Source organism: Stegostoma tigrinum, chromosome 30 (genome assembly GCF_030684315.1).
Source record: "Stegostoma tigrinum isolate sSteTig4 chromosome 30, sSteTig4.hap1, whole genome shotgun sequence".
NCBI classification, from domain to species: domain Eukaryota; kingdom Metazoa; phylum Chordata; class Chondrichthyes; order Orectolobiformes; family Stegostomatidae; genus Stegostoma; species Stegostoma tigrinum.
This window is the reverse complement of record NC_081383.1, coordinates 45746534-45762822: the sequence shown is the minus strand read 5'-3', so window position 1 is coordinate 45762822 and position 16289 is coordinate 45746534. Positions and strand designations below refer to the sequence as shown.

Here is a 16289-nt window from a genome sequence, read left to right as displayed (position 1 = left end):
TAGTCCTTTCTCATGTCCCCTTTTTGCTCTTCTAATTGCTTTCTTAAATGTCCTCCTGCAGTTCCTGTAATCCTCGAGGGCTGCAGCTGAATTGCTCACTTTGGACTTGCTAAAAACCCTACTCCTCTTCTTTATCCATTCTTGAATTGTCCTAGACATCCAGGGTTCTCTAAACTTATTGCTATTTGATTTCCCTCTGAAGGGTACATGTTCGGGCTGGTACTGTTCTCCAGCTACTTTATGAATGTCCTCCATTGCTGTGCCTGTAGACTTAACCGCAAGGAGCTGTTTGCAGTCAGCTGTGGCCAGATCCTGCTGTATTTTAATAAAATCTCCTTTTCCTCCAATCCAAGGCTATCTTTTTCCTTGGCCAAAATAAATTTGAACTAACCGCGTCATGGTCACTATTGCCTGAATGCTGCCCCACTGTCACGTCAAACACTTGTCTGTTATCCTTCCCCAGAATGAGATCCAGCACTGGACTGTCCCTTTTTGGGCCTTTTATGTCTTGATACAAGAATTCCCCTAGATACATTTCAAGAAATCTGGCCCCTGTAAACCCTAAACACCATGACTATCCCAATTCATGTTGGGAAAGTAATATGTTGAGCTGCTTTATTAATGACTAGATAGTTAAAGTTTATGTTTTGCTTTGCAGAGTTTTTTTTTTCTTTGCTGTTGTGGTCTAGATTCCATTTGTTGGTGAATTCAATGGCCAGCATTCTTATTGTTGAAAACAGTGAAGCAACCATTAAAGTCCACGTGTGCAACTAGGTACAGGAATCTGAAAGCTGCTATTAAGTTACACTGCTGCACCTCAGCAACTCAGCCATAGACCTGGCATTGAAATCTACATGTGAACTTTCTGTATTTGCTTACTAGTTAGTTGTGCACGAAACACGGAAAAGGTTAGGAGTAGTATATTCAGCTGGTACTGAATTTATTCTGAATTTACTGAATAATTATAGCCAAATCTCTGAGACGAAATTTGTAAGTGGTAAGGGTGGAATATCATTCCTTCAGAATTATGTTGCAGACTTAAAAAGATCTTTGTTCTTTGTCTCCTTATTTCACTTGACCATATGTTTCATGCTCTCCTTCACTTTAACTATGTGATCTTATAGTGAATTAGACTTCATAGTTGTTGACACAATGTGAACATGTGAAGGTTCTTTGGTCTGATTGCACTGCAAAAGGGTTTTGGAAACTAAGCTTGCTCAAAAGCCCAGAAAACATCAGGGAAGCTATCGTTGCTGTCCTCTTGCAAAAAGTGGGCCAGTATCTTCCAGAGTGCTATCACTTTCCTGGAGCATAGCTGGAATAATGAGTCCTTTTTGGTAGAACCAGTAAGTATGATGTTATATGCAATGTAAGTACTAAATTATCATATAGTAAGTACTGCTATTTTGTACCTTTGGTGCATTGGAACAGGTATAGGCCATGCAGCATATTAAATCTATCCCAGCCTTTAATACGATTTTGGCTGATCAAACACATGAATGCCTTACCCACCCATTCCCATAACCCTGACAGCATTGGTAATTAGAAATCTGTTAATATTTACATAAAATACTCAAAAACTGAACTTCCACAATTCTCTGCGCTGGAGAATTTCAAAGGCTCACAAGCCTCGAAGTAAAATAATTTCTCTTCATCTCTGACTTAAGTGGTTAGCCTGCTTACTTTTAAATTATGCTGTCTGGTTCTAAATTCCCAACCAAGGGAAACAAGGGTAGCACAGTGGCACAAGAGTTGGCACTGCCCCCTCACAGCACCAGCAACCTGGGTTCAGCTCCTGTGACACTCCATGGGTACATTCTTCCCTTGTTTGCATGGGTTTCCTCCGGTTACTCTGGTTTCCTCCCACCATCTAAAGATGTGCACATTAGATGGATTGGCCCTGCTAAATTCACCACAGTATCCAGGGATATGTTAGCTAGGTGGATTAGCTGTGGTAAATGCAGAGTTACAGGTCTGGGTTGGATGCTGTTCAGTGCAGACTCTGTGCCAAATGGCCCCTATCTGTACTGTAGCGATTCAATGAATCTATACATCTACCCTGTCTATCCCTCAAGTATTTTCTAAATTTCATTCATCTAAATTCTAGAGAATACTTATTCAACCTTAGGTCAGTCCATCATCCCTGGAACAAGTCTGGTGAGCATTTTTTACCCTCACTGTATGGTAATAACATTTTTCCTGAGATGAGAGCAGAAGTGCACAGTGCTCAAGTCTAGGCCCGAAATGTCAGCTTTTGTGCTCCTGAGATGCTGCTTGGCCTGCTGTGTTCATCCAGCTCCACACTTTGTTATCTTGGATTCTCCAGCATCTGCAGCTCCCATTATCACCAGTGCTCAGTAAGTGCAGTCTTACCAAGCTCCTGAAGCCACAATTGAAGCAAGACTTCACTACACTGAAATTTTCTTGCATTAAAGGCTCACATTTCATTAGCCTTCCTTATCTACAGACTTATGGACCAGGAAAACTAGGTAACCTTGTGCCTCTATATTTTCCAGCGTCTTGTAATTTAAGAAGTAGTCTGCAGATCTGTTTTCCCCTACCAAAATGTATAACCTACCATTTTTGTACATTATATTACACCTGGCACCTCCTTACCCTTCCACTAAACTTGCCCAATCTTCCTGATGCCACCTTACATCTTCAGAACACACATTCCCACTTTTTAAAATTCATTCACAGGATGAGGGCGTTGCTAGTTAGGCAGCATTTATTGCCCATTCCTAATTGCGGTTAAGAGTCCACCACATTGTTATGGGTTTGGAGTGACATGTAGGGCTGACCAAGTATGGATGACAGTTGCCATCCCAAAAGGGTATTAGTGAACCAGATGGGATTTTCTGACAATCAACAGTGGATTCATGGTCATCATTAGATTCTTAATTTCAGGTACTTAATGAATTCAAATTCTGCGATCTGCCATGGCAGGATTCAAACCTGGGTCTCCAGAACGTTGCCTGGGTCTCTTGGATTAACTGTCCAGCAATAACACCACTCAGCCAAAGTTTCTCCACTTAGCTTTGTATCATCTGAAAAATTCCAAATGTTATCTTTGGTCCCTCACTTTTAAATCATTACATTTTGTGAACAAACAAAAAAGAACTGGCAAAGCTCAGCAGGTCTGGTAGCATCTGTGAAGGAAAAAACAGAGTTAACATTTCGGGTCTAGCGACCCTTCCCCAGAACTCAGCAACTCTTTGGACACACAGTGTTAACTCTGATTTTTCCTTCAGGGATGCAGCCAGACCTGCTGAGTTTTTCCAGTAACTTTATTTTTGTTCCATGTAGAAGTTATGCTATAGTTATACAAAACCTTGATTAAACCCCACTTGGAGTACAGAGGGCAGATGTGGACACCACACCTTAGGAAGGATATATTGGCTATGGGGGGAGTGCAAAGTCAGTTTACAACAATGACACCTGGAATTAAGGGGTTAACTTATGATTAGACATCATACAAAAAAAGGCCTACTTTAACAAGAATTTTGTTGGTAAGGGGTGATGTGATCAAAGTTTTTAAGAATGCAAAAATGCTTAGTGACAACACTTATAATTAATATAAACACAAATTAACCAATTCGTGTTTCTTCAGGGCCTATTCAAGTAAAATAGCAAACCATCTCTTGCACATAAAATATTCATAAACATTGTTTCTAAAATAGCGAAGATTTATTTTTTGTAAAAGTGTGCTGAGATGCACAGACAATTCTGGGAAGATCCTATGATTGCTGTATACACGGTCAGAATTGTTTGATCACCAAATGGAATACTTTTGCTGTCCTTATTTTTTTGAGAAACACATTAAGCAAGAGATAGAGAAAGGAAATACTGAGTATACTATCTGAAGTGGGAATATTAGAAATGCACACTACGTCTGTCAGCACGAGTGAAACAAAGGAGATAATTTAAAGTCTGTTGCTGAACTGTTCAGCAGGTCCATGGTTGGAATTTTTGCGGAATCCTAGAAATTCAAGCGTTGAAATAGACAGGACAAAACAAACAGTCTACGCTGGTGACAGCTTTCCAATTCATTTTCTATTTTCCATGCTTTTCTCCAATTATGTCAACAGATCTGCCCATGTTAATAATATATAATGTCACCAGCTCTGATGCTAAATCCTCTTGCTCACTGCTTCACCGTACATTAAACAGATCCATTCAGAGAAGGTTCACTACAACCAGAAACAGTTAATCTGTAACTTCTAGATCAGTAGAATTCTGTTGTAACCTGTCCTTTCCAATTTTCTTGTGACCTATGCCCTCCTTAATTTTTACAGCTTTCCCTCATGAATCTACTGAAACAAATAAATGATGACATTGAACATCTGAAGCACAAGAAAATTAGTGTGCAAGAGGCCAGAGAACAGGTATGGAAATAATCTGTTGTAAATGGAGTTGCAATCAAATCTGTGTAAAACATGTATTGGATTTATAAAAACCATAATTATCTGTTGAACATAACTATTCTGTCTCTTAGGTTCAGACCATGATAGATGACAAAGCAAATGATGTGAAAATGTTAAAAGAACAAATTCGAAAAGTGGATGAAGCAATTGAACAAGAAAAGGAGGTCAGACCATCAAATTTTTGTTTTTCAGTGGAACTGCCAAATTGACATAACTGCTCATATTTACAGAGCATTTATTTAACATGGAAAATGTTTTATGATTGTCAAATGATCAAACAAAATTTTGTATTGAACCACATAGGGATATATTGAGACAGGTGACTTGGAGCCTGGTCAGAAAGAGAAATTTTAAGGAGTATCTTAATTCTTCATATACACTTGGCCACATGCATAGTTGCCAAGACTGGAGCACGTAAATAGATATTCATGCAACCAGCGTTGAAGGGGCATATAAATTTCAAGGTCATTGGGATGGAGCCGATTAGATTGTTCAGTTTTACAGGTTTTGGCTTTTGAATCTTTATTGCATGTTCAAGAAATTGAGGAACCAAGTTAGTTTTTCCAGATTTCTACTTTATTGAAGAAATATTGCTATAGTTTTATGCGTAAGCCTGGAATTTTGGAAAACAGTCCAAGCAATGGTAGCCAAATGTAGGGGATCTGAAATGGGATTTTGGCTTGATTGTAATATCCAGAAAGAGCTGGTCTGGCAGTATCTACAAAAACAAGTTAACACTTCAAGTCTATTCCATCAGAAGTGGAAGCAGTTGGGAAATGGTGATATTTATGCTGATGACAATAGCAAAGAGTGAAGTGGAGAGAAGATGGGGTGCGGGGAATCATTGGATTCAACATTAAGTTGCTTTCAGTCCAAAGATGCTGTCAGACCTCATGAGTTTCTTCAGCAATTTTTATTTTTGTGTCTTTCATCATGTTTCAGCACTCTTTGCTTTGTTATCTTAATAAAGCAGGTGTACTTAGAGCATGGGTCGGCACTTGGAACTACAATGTTGTGGCCATTACTTGGGTAACTCAAGGAGAGGAATGGTTGTTGGAAGTTCCGGGATTTAGATGCTTTAAAAGATGTAAGGAGGGTGGAAAAAGAGGTGGGGGGGCTGACATTGCTAGGCAGGGCGAGTATAGCACCTACTGAAAGGCAGTTCGAGAATGATATGTCTACAGAGTCAGTTTGGGTTGAGGTCAGGAACAAGAAATGAGCGGTCACTTTGTTGGGGGCGTTTTACAGACCCCCTAATAGTTGCAGAGAAGTAGAGGAGCAGAATGGGAGGCAGATACTGGAAAGATGCACAAGTCACAGGGTTGTAGTCATGGGTGACTTCAACTTTCCAAATATTGATTGAAAACATTTTAGTTATAATAGTTTAGATGGAGCAGATTTTGTCCAGTGCATTCAAGAAGGATTCCTGACACCGTATGTAGATAGGCCAACACAAGGAGAGGCCAAGATAACAAAGTGTGAAGCTGGATGAACACAGCAGGCCAAGCAGCCTCTTAGGACCACAAGAGTCTGCTTGGCCTGCTGTGTTCATCCAGCTTCACACTTTGTTATCTTGGATTCTTCAGCATCTGCAGTTCCCACTATCTCTGATCACAAGGAGAGGCCACTTTGGATTTGATGCTTGGCAACGAGCCGGCCTGTTGGTAGGAGAGCATTTTAGCAGTAGCGATCATAACTCTGTTTCTTTCACGATAGTCATGGATAAGGATAAGTACATGCGGCAGGGTAAAGTTTATAATTGGGGGAAGAGTAATTACAATTCAGTTAGACAAGAACTGGGTAACATAAATTGGGAACAGATGCTGTCAGGAAAGAGCACCACAGAAATGTGGAGATTGTTTCAGGAATGCATACTGCACATGCTCGATATGTTTGTCCCAAGCAGGCAGAGAAGATGCAGTCAAGTGAGGGAGCCATGGTTCTCGAGGGAGGTCGAACGACTAGTTAAGAGGAAGAAGGAGGCTTATGTAAGGTTTAGGAAAAGAGGAACGGAAAAGGCTCTAGAGGGATACAAGTTAGCCAGGAAGGAGCTGAAGAAAGGGTTTACGAGAGCTATAAGGGGGCATGAGAAAACCTTGGTGGATAGGATCAAAGAAAACTCCAAGGTTTTTTACACATATGTGCAAACCAAGAGAACGAGCAGAGAAAGGGTAGGGCCAATCGAGGATTGGAAAGGGAATTTGTGCACAGAGCCTAAAGAAATAGGAGAGGTCCTTAATGAATACTTTTCTTCAGTATTCACAACTGAGAGGGACCTATTTGTAGAGGAGGACGTTGTGAAACAGGCAGGTAGGCTAGAGGAGGCTGATGTTAGTAAAGAAGATGTGTTAGGAATTCTGGGGAAGTTGAAGATAGATAAGTCCCCCGGGCCTGATGGGATTTATCCAAGGATTCTATGGGAAGCGAGGGACGAGATCGCAGGGCCTTTGGCGATGATCTTTTCATCCTCACTGTCCATGGGTATTGTGCCAGAAGATTAGAAAGAGGCAAATGTCATTCCCTTGTTCAAAAAAGGGAACAGGGATAACGCTGGAAATTACAGGCCAGTTAGTCTTACATTAGTGGTGGGCAAGTTATTGGAAAGGGCTCCGAGAGACAGGATTTATGATCACTTGGAAAGCCACAGTTTGATCTGTGATAGTCAGCATGGATTTGTGAGGAGTAGATCATGCCTCACAATCCTTATTAAATTCTTTGGAGAGGTGACCAAACACATAGATGAAGGTGGAGCAGTGGATGTGATATACATGGATTTAAGTAAGGTGTTTGAAAAGGTTCCCCATGGTAGGCTCATGCAGAAGATAAGAAGGCAGATTGGATTCAGAATTGGCCGACCCTTAGAAGACAAAGGATGGTAGTGAATGGAAAATATTCAACATGGTGCTCAATTACAAGTGGTGTACCACAAGGATCTGTTCTGGGTCCTCTTTTATTTGTGATTTTTGTAAATGATTTGGATGAAGGAGTGGAAGGGTGGATTATCAAGCTTGCAGACGATACGAAGGTGGGTCGTGTTGTGGACAGGGCAGGGGGCTGTTCTAGGTTACAAAGGGGCATTGATTGAATGCAGAGCTGGGCTGACAAGTGGCAGATGGCGTTTAACCCTGAAATGTGTGAGGTGATTCATTTTAGAAGGACAAACTTGAAAGCAGAATACAGGGTTAACAGAAAGATTCTTGGCAACGTGGAGGAGCAGAGGGATCTTGGGGTTCATGTTCAAAGTTTCCTGAAAGCTGCCACCCAGGTGGATAGAGTTGTTAAGAAGGCGTATGGTGTATTAGCTTTCATTAATAGAGGGATTGAGTTCAAGAGCCATGAAGTTATGCTCCAGCTATACAAAAGCCTGGTACAGCCACTCCTAGGGTATTGTGGAAGCGTTAGAAAAGGTGCAGAGGAGATTTACCGGGATGTTACCTGGAATGGGGGGAATGTCTTATGAGGAAAGGTTGACAGAGTTAGGCTTCTCTCATCCTTCGTCGTTCTAAAGAGAAGTGACTTGATAGGGGTATACAAAATGATCAGAGATATAGATAGAGTTGACAGCCAGAGACTTTTTCCGAGGATGGAGGTAGCTTTTACGAGGGAACATAGTTTTAAAGTGAAAGGAGGTAGATATCGGGGAGACGTCAGAGGTAGGTTCTTTACTCAGAGTGGTAGGGGCGTGGAATGCATTGCAGAGACAGTAGTGGAGTTGGCCTCCTTGGGGGAATTTGAGCGGTTGTTAGATAGGCATATGGATGATAGTATAAAGTAGCAGTGGAGGTTAGATATACCTTAGGTTTCGGGTAAAAGTTCAGCACAACATCGTGGGCCTAAGGGCCAGTACTGTGCTGTAATGTTCTATATTCTAAAGTTTTTTTCCCCAGTTCTGGAAGAAAGAGGAGATGATGTCATCAAAGTACTCAGAAAGAATTGTGGGGAGGGCCTGAGTAGGACTGGTTCAAGAATGTTTCATATACCCTATGAAATGACACGCATAACAGGAACTTGTTCAGCTACCCATAGCCACACCTTTAATCTGAAGAAACTGAGAGGTGTTAAAGGAGAATTGTTCAAAGTGAGGACCAGCTCAGGCAAGTGGCTCGCAACTTTCCTTTCAAGGAAGAAGCAGAAAACCGTGAGAGGATCCTGATCAGGGGCTGGATTTGTGGAGGGATTGTACATTTATGTGGAGAAAAGGCTAGCAAAAGGGACATTGTGAAGCTGATCGTTTTTTAAAAATCATGGATGTAAGTGGAAAGAGAGTGGAGAAAGTGAGGAAAAATGATCCAAGCTAGGAAGAAATGAGTTCCAGATGTGAGGAGGTTAGTGATAGTCATAGAAACAATAGCTTGATGTTTGGTGGAGTTCATGGTCAAGGAGAGGAACTGGCATTCAGCCTCAGCATGGTCGAGGTCAATACACCAGGGTGAATGTTGGCAAATTAATAATCTGCTGCAAAAGACTAACAGGTTGTACAAAATTTAGCTATGTAAAATTAGCTTTTAATTTCAGGAACGTCAAATCATTCAAATTTATTTTTTAGGAAGACAATCGAAAAACGACAAAACAAGTCCAAGAGCTTGAATCGCTGGAAAATCAGAGGAAACGGTTACAGAAACACTTAAACGATGAATTAGATGAAGCAATTGGACAGTTGAAAATTGCTAAATACCGGTATGTAGCAGTAAAATCTAATTAGAATCTTTCCTATATTGCTTTTAGATTGAAATCACGAATAACAAAAGTTAACTTCAGCACATCATACCATCAGAATAAATTTTCACAAAAAATGATCAACAGTGCTCAATGTTCTTAAGCTGATTTTAATCCAATTGGATACTGACCCTTTTATTTCATAAGCCTCAATTTTGTTAATCTAATATGTGATACTTTTATCAAGTGCTTTCTTAAAATCTGTGTAGAATACGTTCGTGAGCCCCCTTACATCATGATGGTAATGTCCCTAACTCTGGATGGGGAGGTGGGTGGAGGTGATGGAGGCTGGGTTCGAGCTGCACCTGCTCCAGCAGTATGTAATAACATCTCTGAACAAGGCTGCTTAGAAAAATTAGTTAAATAATTTCAAAAAGCACATTCACCGCATTCCCTTTTTAAATTCAGTTTGATAAGTCAAACATGATTTTCTTTTACCAATCTTCTGGCTGTCCTTAATTAAGCTAAAATCTATTTGTTAACTACCCCTCTCCTACCCAACTGAGGTTTAATTGGGTAGCCGATATGTAAATGAAAACAGAATTCAGTAATCCTGAATAAGCAGGTTGGTTAAATGGAATTGAGGATAGCTCATTCAGAGACTACATGTCTGAGGAATCAAATTCTTCCTGTGAAATTCTTTCATGCAATTTTTTAAAATGCTATTTAAATATCCTGCATCTGTATGGGGTAAAGAGCTGCTTACCTTTTGTTTTACTGCCACAACTGAAGGATGCATTTTATTTCAATTTATTAGTCAGAACGTAGTACTTTTGGAAAACTTGTTGTAATTGCACAATTATTTCCTCCTCAGATTTGATGAAGTGGAGCAAAAGACTACAGAATCTAAGAGAAAAATAACTAACAAGTTACAGTTGTGCTTGGATACAATGACCCAGCATGTCACAAATCTAGAGGTAGGAATCTTTAACCTTTAGTTATATAATAAGGAGGGATATGCAAATTGAGGTATCACTAATTTGAACCTTTCAGAAATGTATATTTAGACTGTAAGTTATTGGATCAGAAGTAGGCTATTCGGTTCATCAAGTCTGCTCAGCCATTCAATCATAGCTGATATGTTTCTCAACCCTAGCTTCCTGCCTTTTCCTTGTAACCCCATAGCACAAATCCGATTCCTTTTTTTTAAAGAAAGTAAATATTTTCTTTCAAGTTGGTGTAAACCTGGGCACCAGTCATCCAGAAGCACTAGGTAGCCATCATTCTAAGCAAAATTCTGTAATACTATGAATAACACCCGGCTGCACGTTATGGAAGGTCTAAGGTCTGCTTAAAGGACTCCAGAAACAGGATTTATGAGACTTGTTCACTGATCTTCCTGGGACCTGCACTACAGTGTTCAGCAAATCTTTTTTTATAAACCAATTATTGATAGGCCAAAGAAATTTGACAATACTTTGTGGTCTATCAGCCCCTGCACAGCTTCTTTAACTAATCCTGCACTAGGCTTTGACTTTGGGCCCATTTCCACCTTTATGCATATAATTTTCCTTGCTGCATACAAATTGTTTTGGGTTGTCATGGCAAGGCAGAGGTGGGTTGTGATTGTGTTCCAGTTAATATCACCCTGTTGATTTATTTTCTTTAGTTCCTGTGTTTCTCCTTTCCATTGCACAGATATTTAAATTTTCATTATATTCCATACATTATTCACCTGGGGTTAGATACTGAATTACATTTTTTTCTCGGTGTTGATTTTGATCTGGACTGAAGTGATTTTCTTTCTTTGTTCAGAACTACCTTGTGGATTATCAAAAAGGAGCTACAAAAGACTATGAGGAATCCTTGAAAGACGACTTTTTAACAGATCTGAAGTCAATAGCTGAATCATGCAAAGAGATGGTTAGCTCTCTCTGAGCTGCAACAGGATGCATAATATATCTTGTTTCTGTATGTACAGTTAGTATTAAGGACTGACTTTATACTATTGCAGGAGTATATTGTCTTCCAACTGATGTTGTTTGAGACAGCGAGAAGCTTGGGCTTAACATAACCTCTTGCAGGCAGAATTCCATTCTTTATTTGTAATATTGTCTGAGCAAACATATTTTCAAACATGGTCTTCATATATCCTTGTGGAGGAATTCTGGAGCCTAGATTTGGTTTTTCTGAATTCCATTCCAGCTAGCTTTGACCAATGAAGGTGATTGATCTAGAATTATAGATACTTAATGTAAATTGCATATTAATAATTCTTAATCCTGTGGTTGTTCCAGTCTTAAGTATCCAAATATGCTGTAATTCTTAAATTCTATCTTAATTAAAAGACTGCTTTAGTTATACATCAACAGCCTCCAATCCAGGATCTTTGGTTCAGGCTCTTTTTTTTATATATATAAAGTTAGCTTGGGGTGAGAGGGATGTTGGGTACTTGTACTGGCCCAAGTCTTGGGAGGGAATAAATTGACTTGATTGCTGCCTGCAACTTCTGAACTTCAATGAGGATTAATTATATTTGAGCAATCTATTGGCAGTAGCCATGCAGAATTGTGTTTATTAAAGTGCAGCCTCTTGGAAAAAATTATCAGCAGCTACTTCATCAAAGGGAGAGGGCGGATAATTGGCAGGAAAATCAGGGAAGAATTGGTCTTTGGTTTGGTAGCAGCCTGCTCATTTGTCCATTATATTTTGCGATTCTTTCGGCTTTCAGTTTACTCCTCCAGAGATGGCCTGAAGTTTCTGCAGCATTATGTTTTTGGAGCATCATATTGTTTCCTAAATATATTCAAGGTTATGTTTTATCACCCATCTGAGAACTGCTGAAATTCCATACTTACCTTGTACTATACAGATCCCAACTCCAGTCTTCAGTTAGAAGTAATTTTTCAGACATAATCTATTTAGCTTCAGTATTCTCAGATATTTTAGTAAAATGATCATTCATGTGTGTTTTTTTTTAATTAATGTACATTATTTCTTTGGTTAACTACTAAATGGTATAAACACCAGCAATATTTCCTGAATGGAGGAGCATCACTGGTAAAGCTGACCACAACCGAAAGTACTCCTGATCCGAAGAATGCAACCCATCCAATAACCAGTTGTTAGGACAGTGCTGATATGACGACAGCAAGCAGCATACAGACCTTAGTTTGGACACTGGTAGCAGTCTTTAAGAATGGGATAGCGAGGGAGTGAGGATCACTCATAGTAACAACAAAGGGCTTGCATGGTTATACGGAGAAGATAGGAAAATGGTACTGAGTGAATTGTTCATTCAGAGAACTGGTACACAAACTCTTATATAATGTACGTATTTGAATTTTCAGACTGTGTTCAGTAAGATACCTCACCTTAGGCTGCTGAAAAGCCCACGGTGTTGGGGAACCTGTGTATAGTCTGTATACAGGACTAGCTAACAAATAGAAGAGAGAGCTAGGTAAAGGAGACATTTTCACGATGGCAATCTATAACTATAACGCCGTGGGGAATTAGTACAGGGGCCACTATTACTTATATAAAACTGGCTGAGAAAAGTGAATTTATTACAGCCAAGTTTGGAGGTAATACAATTAGTTGAGAAACCAAGTAAACAGGATGATAGAGTCTGCACAGGGCTGTAGACAGGTAAAGAAATTGGGCACAGACTCTTCTGATAGAATCAGGTGTGAAAAATTGAGAGGCTGTGTACTTTGGCAGGAAGAAGAGAGGAGCTAAATGTTATTTAATTGGAAAAGAAATGACAGAAAGCTACAACACAGGGATTTGGAAGACTTTGTGCATAATTCATAAGCTAGCATCCAAGTTCTGCAGGTAATAAGGAAAACAAATGCAATGTTGGCCTTTAATTTGAAGGGAATGGCATAAAAATATTTTGCTGTAACTGTAGAAGAAGTTAATCAGACCACAGCGAGAATACTGTGAACAGTTTTGGGCCCTTTATCGAAGGAAAAATACTGTCATTTCAAGGCATTTAAGTGAAGGGTCACAAGGATGTTGATAGTGGGGGATTCTGTGATGGTAACACCACTGGGTCGCATGGTGACACAGTGGTTGGCACTGCTGCCTCACAGCATCAAGGACCCAAGTTCAACTCCACTCTTGGGTGACTGTCTGTTTGGAATTTGTACATTCTCCCCATGTCTACATTGGTTTATGTTGGATGCCTGATTTCCTTTCACAGGCTAAAGATATGCAGGCTGGGTGAATTGGCCATGCTAAAATGCCCTTTAGTGATCAAGGATGTTAGCTTAGGTGTGTTAGCCTGGAAATGCAGAGTTACAGCAAAAAGGTAGGCAATAGTTTTAGGTGGGATGCTCTTCAGAGGGTCAGTGTGGACTTGTTGGGTCCAATGGCCTGATTCCACACTGTGGGGATTCTATGAATGTCAAAGGATGGTCATTTGATTGTCTCTTACTGGAGACAGTCATTGCCTGGCATTTGTGTGGCACAAATGTTACTTGCCATTTGTCAGCCCAAGCAGTCCTGGTTTCCCTGCTATGGAAGGATATTATTACATTGGAGAGGGCTCAGAAAAGATTTACTGGAATGGATGGTTTGAGTTATAAAAATTGCTTGGGCCTTTTTTTAAACTGTAGCTAGGAGGTCGAGGGGTGACCTTTTTGAGCATAAAATCATTAAGAGCATAGATGAGGTAAATAGGAAGGGTCTTTTCCCTAAGGGTGGGGAAGTTCAAAACTAGAGGCCATATTTTTAGGGTGGGAGGAGAAAGTTTTAAAGAGGACCTAAGTGGCAACTTCTTTTACACAGAGAAGTTTGTGTGTGGAATGAACTATCAGGGGAAGTGGGAGATACAAGTACAGCTGCAACATTTAAAGACATTTGGATAAGTACACAAATAGAAAAGGTTTGGAGGGATATGGGCCAAATGCAGGCAAGAAGGACTAGTTTAGAGCATGGACTAGTTAGACTGAAGGATGTGTTTCTAAGATGTATAATTCTATGACTTTAATCCTGGTGAAAGCTCACTAGTTATGTGCTGGCACCTGAACTGTTTTTACAGTAAATATTTATGACTTGGAGGAAGTAAGCAAATGTGCCATAGCCAAATTTACAATTAACACAAAAATACATGAATAAGCAGATTGGAAGAGGGATATTGACAAACGGGCAAAAGGCTGGCAAATGGACAATAATGTGATAAAATGTGAAGTTCATTTTGGAAGAGAGAACAAAGAATGAAATATTATTTTGATGGAGAAAAACTGCAGAAAGCCGCAACACAAAGGGACTTGAGTACTTGTGCATGGAACACAGAAAGTTAGGACACAGGTGCAGCAGGAAGGCTAATGGAATGTTGGCCCTTATTTCAAGGTGTTGTTGAAATATAAGAATATAAGTCTTACTGTATCTGTACAAGGTGCTGGTGAGATCATGTCTAGAGTCCCATTTACTAATAGCAGTCTTTCACCGGAGGCAATTCAAAGAAGGTTCATGAACATGATCCCTGGTATGGAGGGACTGTCTTATCAGCAAAGGCTAAACAGGTTAGGACTCTACTCACTGGAGTTTAGAAAAATGAGGTGATCTCATTTGAAACATGGAGGATTCTTAAAGGGCCTGACAGGGTAAATGCTGAGAGGATGTTTCCCTTGTTGGGAAATCTGGGATCGGAGTGCATAGTTTCAGAATAAAGCGAAACCATTTTAAGACTGAGATGAAAAGGATTTTCTTCTTGGAAAGTTGTAAGTCTTTGGAATTCCTTCCCCCACAGAACTGTGGAGACAGTGTCCTTATGTAAATTTACAGAGGAGATAGATAAATCCTTGATCAATCAGGTGATGGGAAAAGGGCAGGAAATTGGAGCACCCAGAGGAAACCACACAGACACAGGGAGAATGTGCAAACTCCAGACAGAGTTGCCTGAGGGTGGATTCAAATTGGGCCTTTGGCGCTGCGAAGCATCAGTGCTAACCACTGAGCCATCCTTCAGTAATAGGAGGGCCCTTTCAATAATTAGTTGAATTTCTGTTCTCTGACCAAAATGGATAACCTCTCACTTAGCAAGGTGTAGAGCTGGATGAACACAGCAGGCCAAGCAGCATCAAAGGAGCAGGAAGGTTGACGTTTCGGGCCGAGACCCTCTTTCTGATGAAGGATCTAGACCCGAAACATCAGTTTTCCTGCTTCTATGATGCTGCTTGGCCTGCTGTGTTCATCCAGCTCTACACATTGTTATCTCGGATTCTCCAGCATCTGTAGTTCCTACTATCTCTTAATAAAGATCCTGCTGTTTGAAACTTTTGCCTCCTGATTCTTTTTGAAATATAACACTAAGAAACTGGCAATGAGTATTGAAGTGGCATCGTGGCTCAGTGGTTAGCACTGTCACCTCACAGCGCCAGGGACCTGGGTTTGATCCCACCCTCAGGTGATTGTCTATGTGGAGTTTGCACATTCTCCCCGTGTCTGCACGGGTTTCCTTCAGGTGCTCCGGTTTCCTCCCACGGTCCAAAGATGTGCAGGTTACGTGGACTGGCCGTGCTAAATTTCCCGTAGTGTTCAGGGATGTTTAGCTTAGGTGGGTTACAGGGGAATGGGTTTGGATGGGCCGAAGGGCCTGAATCCACACTGTAGGGATTCTATGAAAACACTTCTTAGATCCCCAGGATGACGCCACTGGTTTGTCACATTAAAAATAAATCGAATCATGGCCGTCACTATAAATCTCAGAGGTATTTCAATAACAATACATCAAAAGACATTATTGCTGCACCAAAGCAAGTACAGGGAGCAAAGAAAAAAAAAATTCAGCCCTGGGGAAGAGCTGAGCAGTGCAGAAGTTCACTATATATTCCACCCTGAAGGAACACCGCAATGAGTACCCTACATGGAGAGAAATGTTTTTAGTTTAGGGTGTAGTCTCGAAAAAAAAGGCAGTGTCAGGAATTTGTGGATTTTAAAAATCGGTAGTACCAAAATTCTCATGGTTTATTTATATGGTATGTTAAGCTATATCCTTTGTCTTTTATTGATTACCTATTTGCTGTACTAGCCAGAGGTCAGCTTTTCAGTAAAATTGATCCTGGTAAAACCTATCTCCAAATGAATGTATATCCTGTGTGTACAGAAATACTTGAGGCTTGTAACATAAAATACAGGAGACTTCCATTTGGAATCAGATTTGTACCTGTTTTATTTCAATATGCTATGGATCAGATTTTAAGT

General features: G+C 40.3%; 1 protein-coding gene across 3 annotated transcripts in view; it reads left to right on the top strand.

Annotated features, from left to right (window-relative positions):
* ndc80 (NDC80 kinetochore complex component) overlaps positions 1-15142 on the top strand; it is a 78974-nt gene extending 63832 nt beyond the window's left edge. For all 3 annotated transcript variants that reach the window (XM_048559607.2, XM_048559609.2, XM_048559608.2), the window contains 5 exons: positions 4296-4385; positions 4496-4588; positions 8971-9101; positions 9955-10057; positions 10896-15142. In XM_048559607.2, the coding sequence (XP_048415564.1) occupies positions 4296-4385; positions 4496-4588; positions 8971-9101; positions 9955-10057; positions 10896-11018 (540 nt within the window). In that variant the 3' untranslated portion in view covers positions 11019-15142. The remainder of the gene's footprint in view (positions 1-4295; positions 4386-4495; positions 4589-8970; positions 9102-9954; positions 10058-10895) is intronic.
* The last annotated feature ends 1147 nt before the right edge of the window (positions 15143-16289 follow it).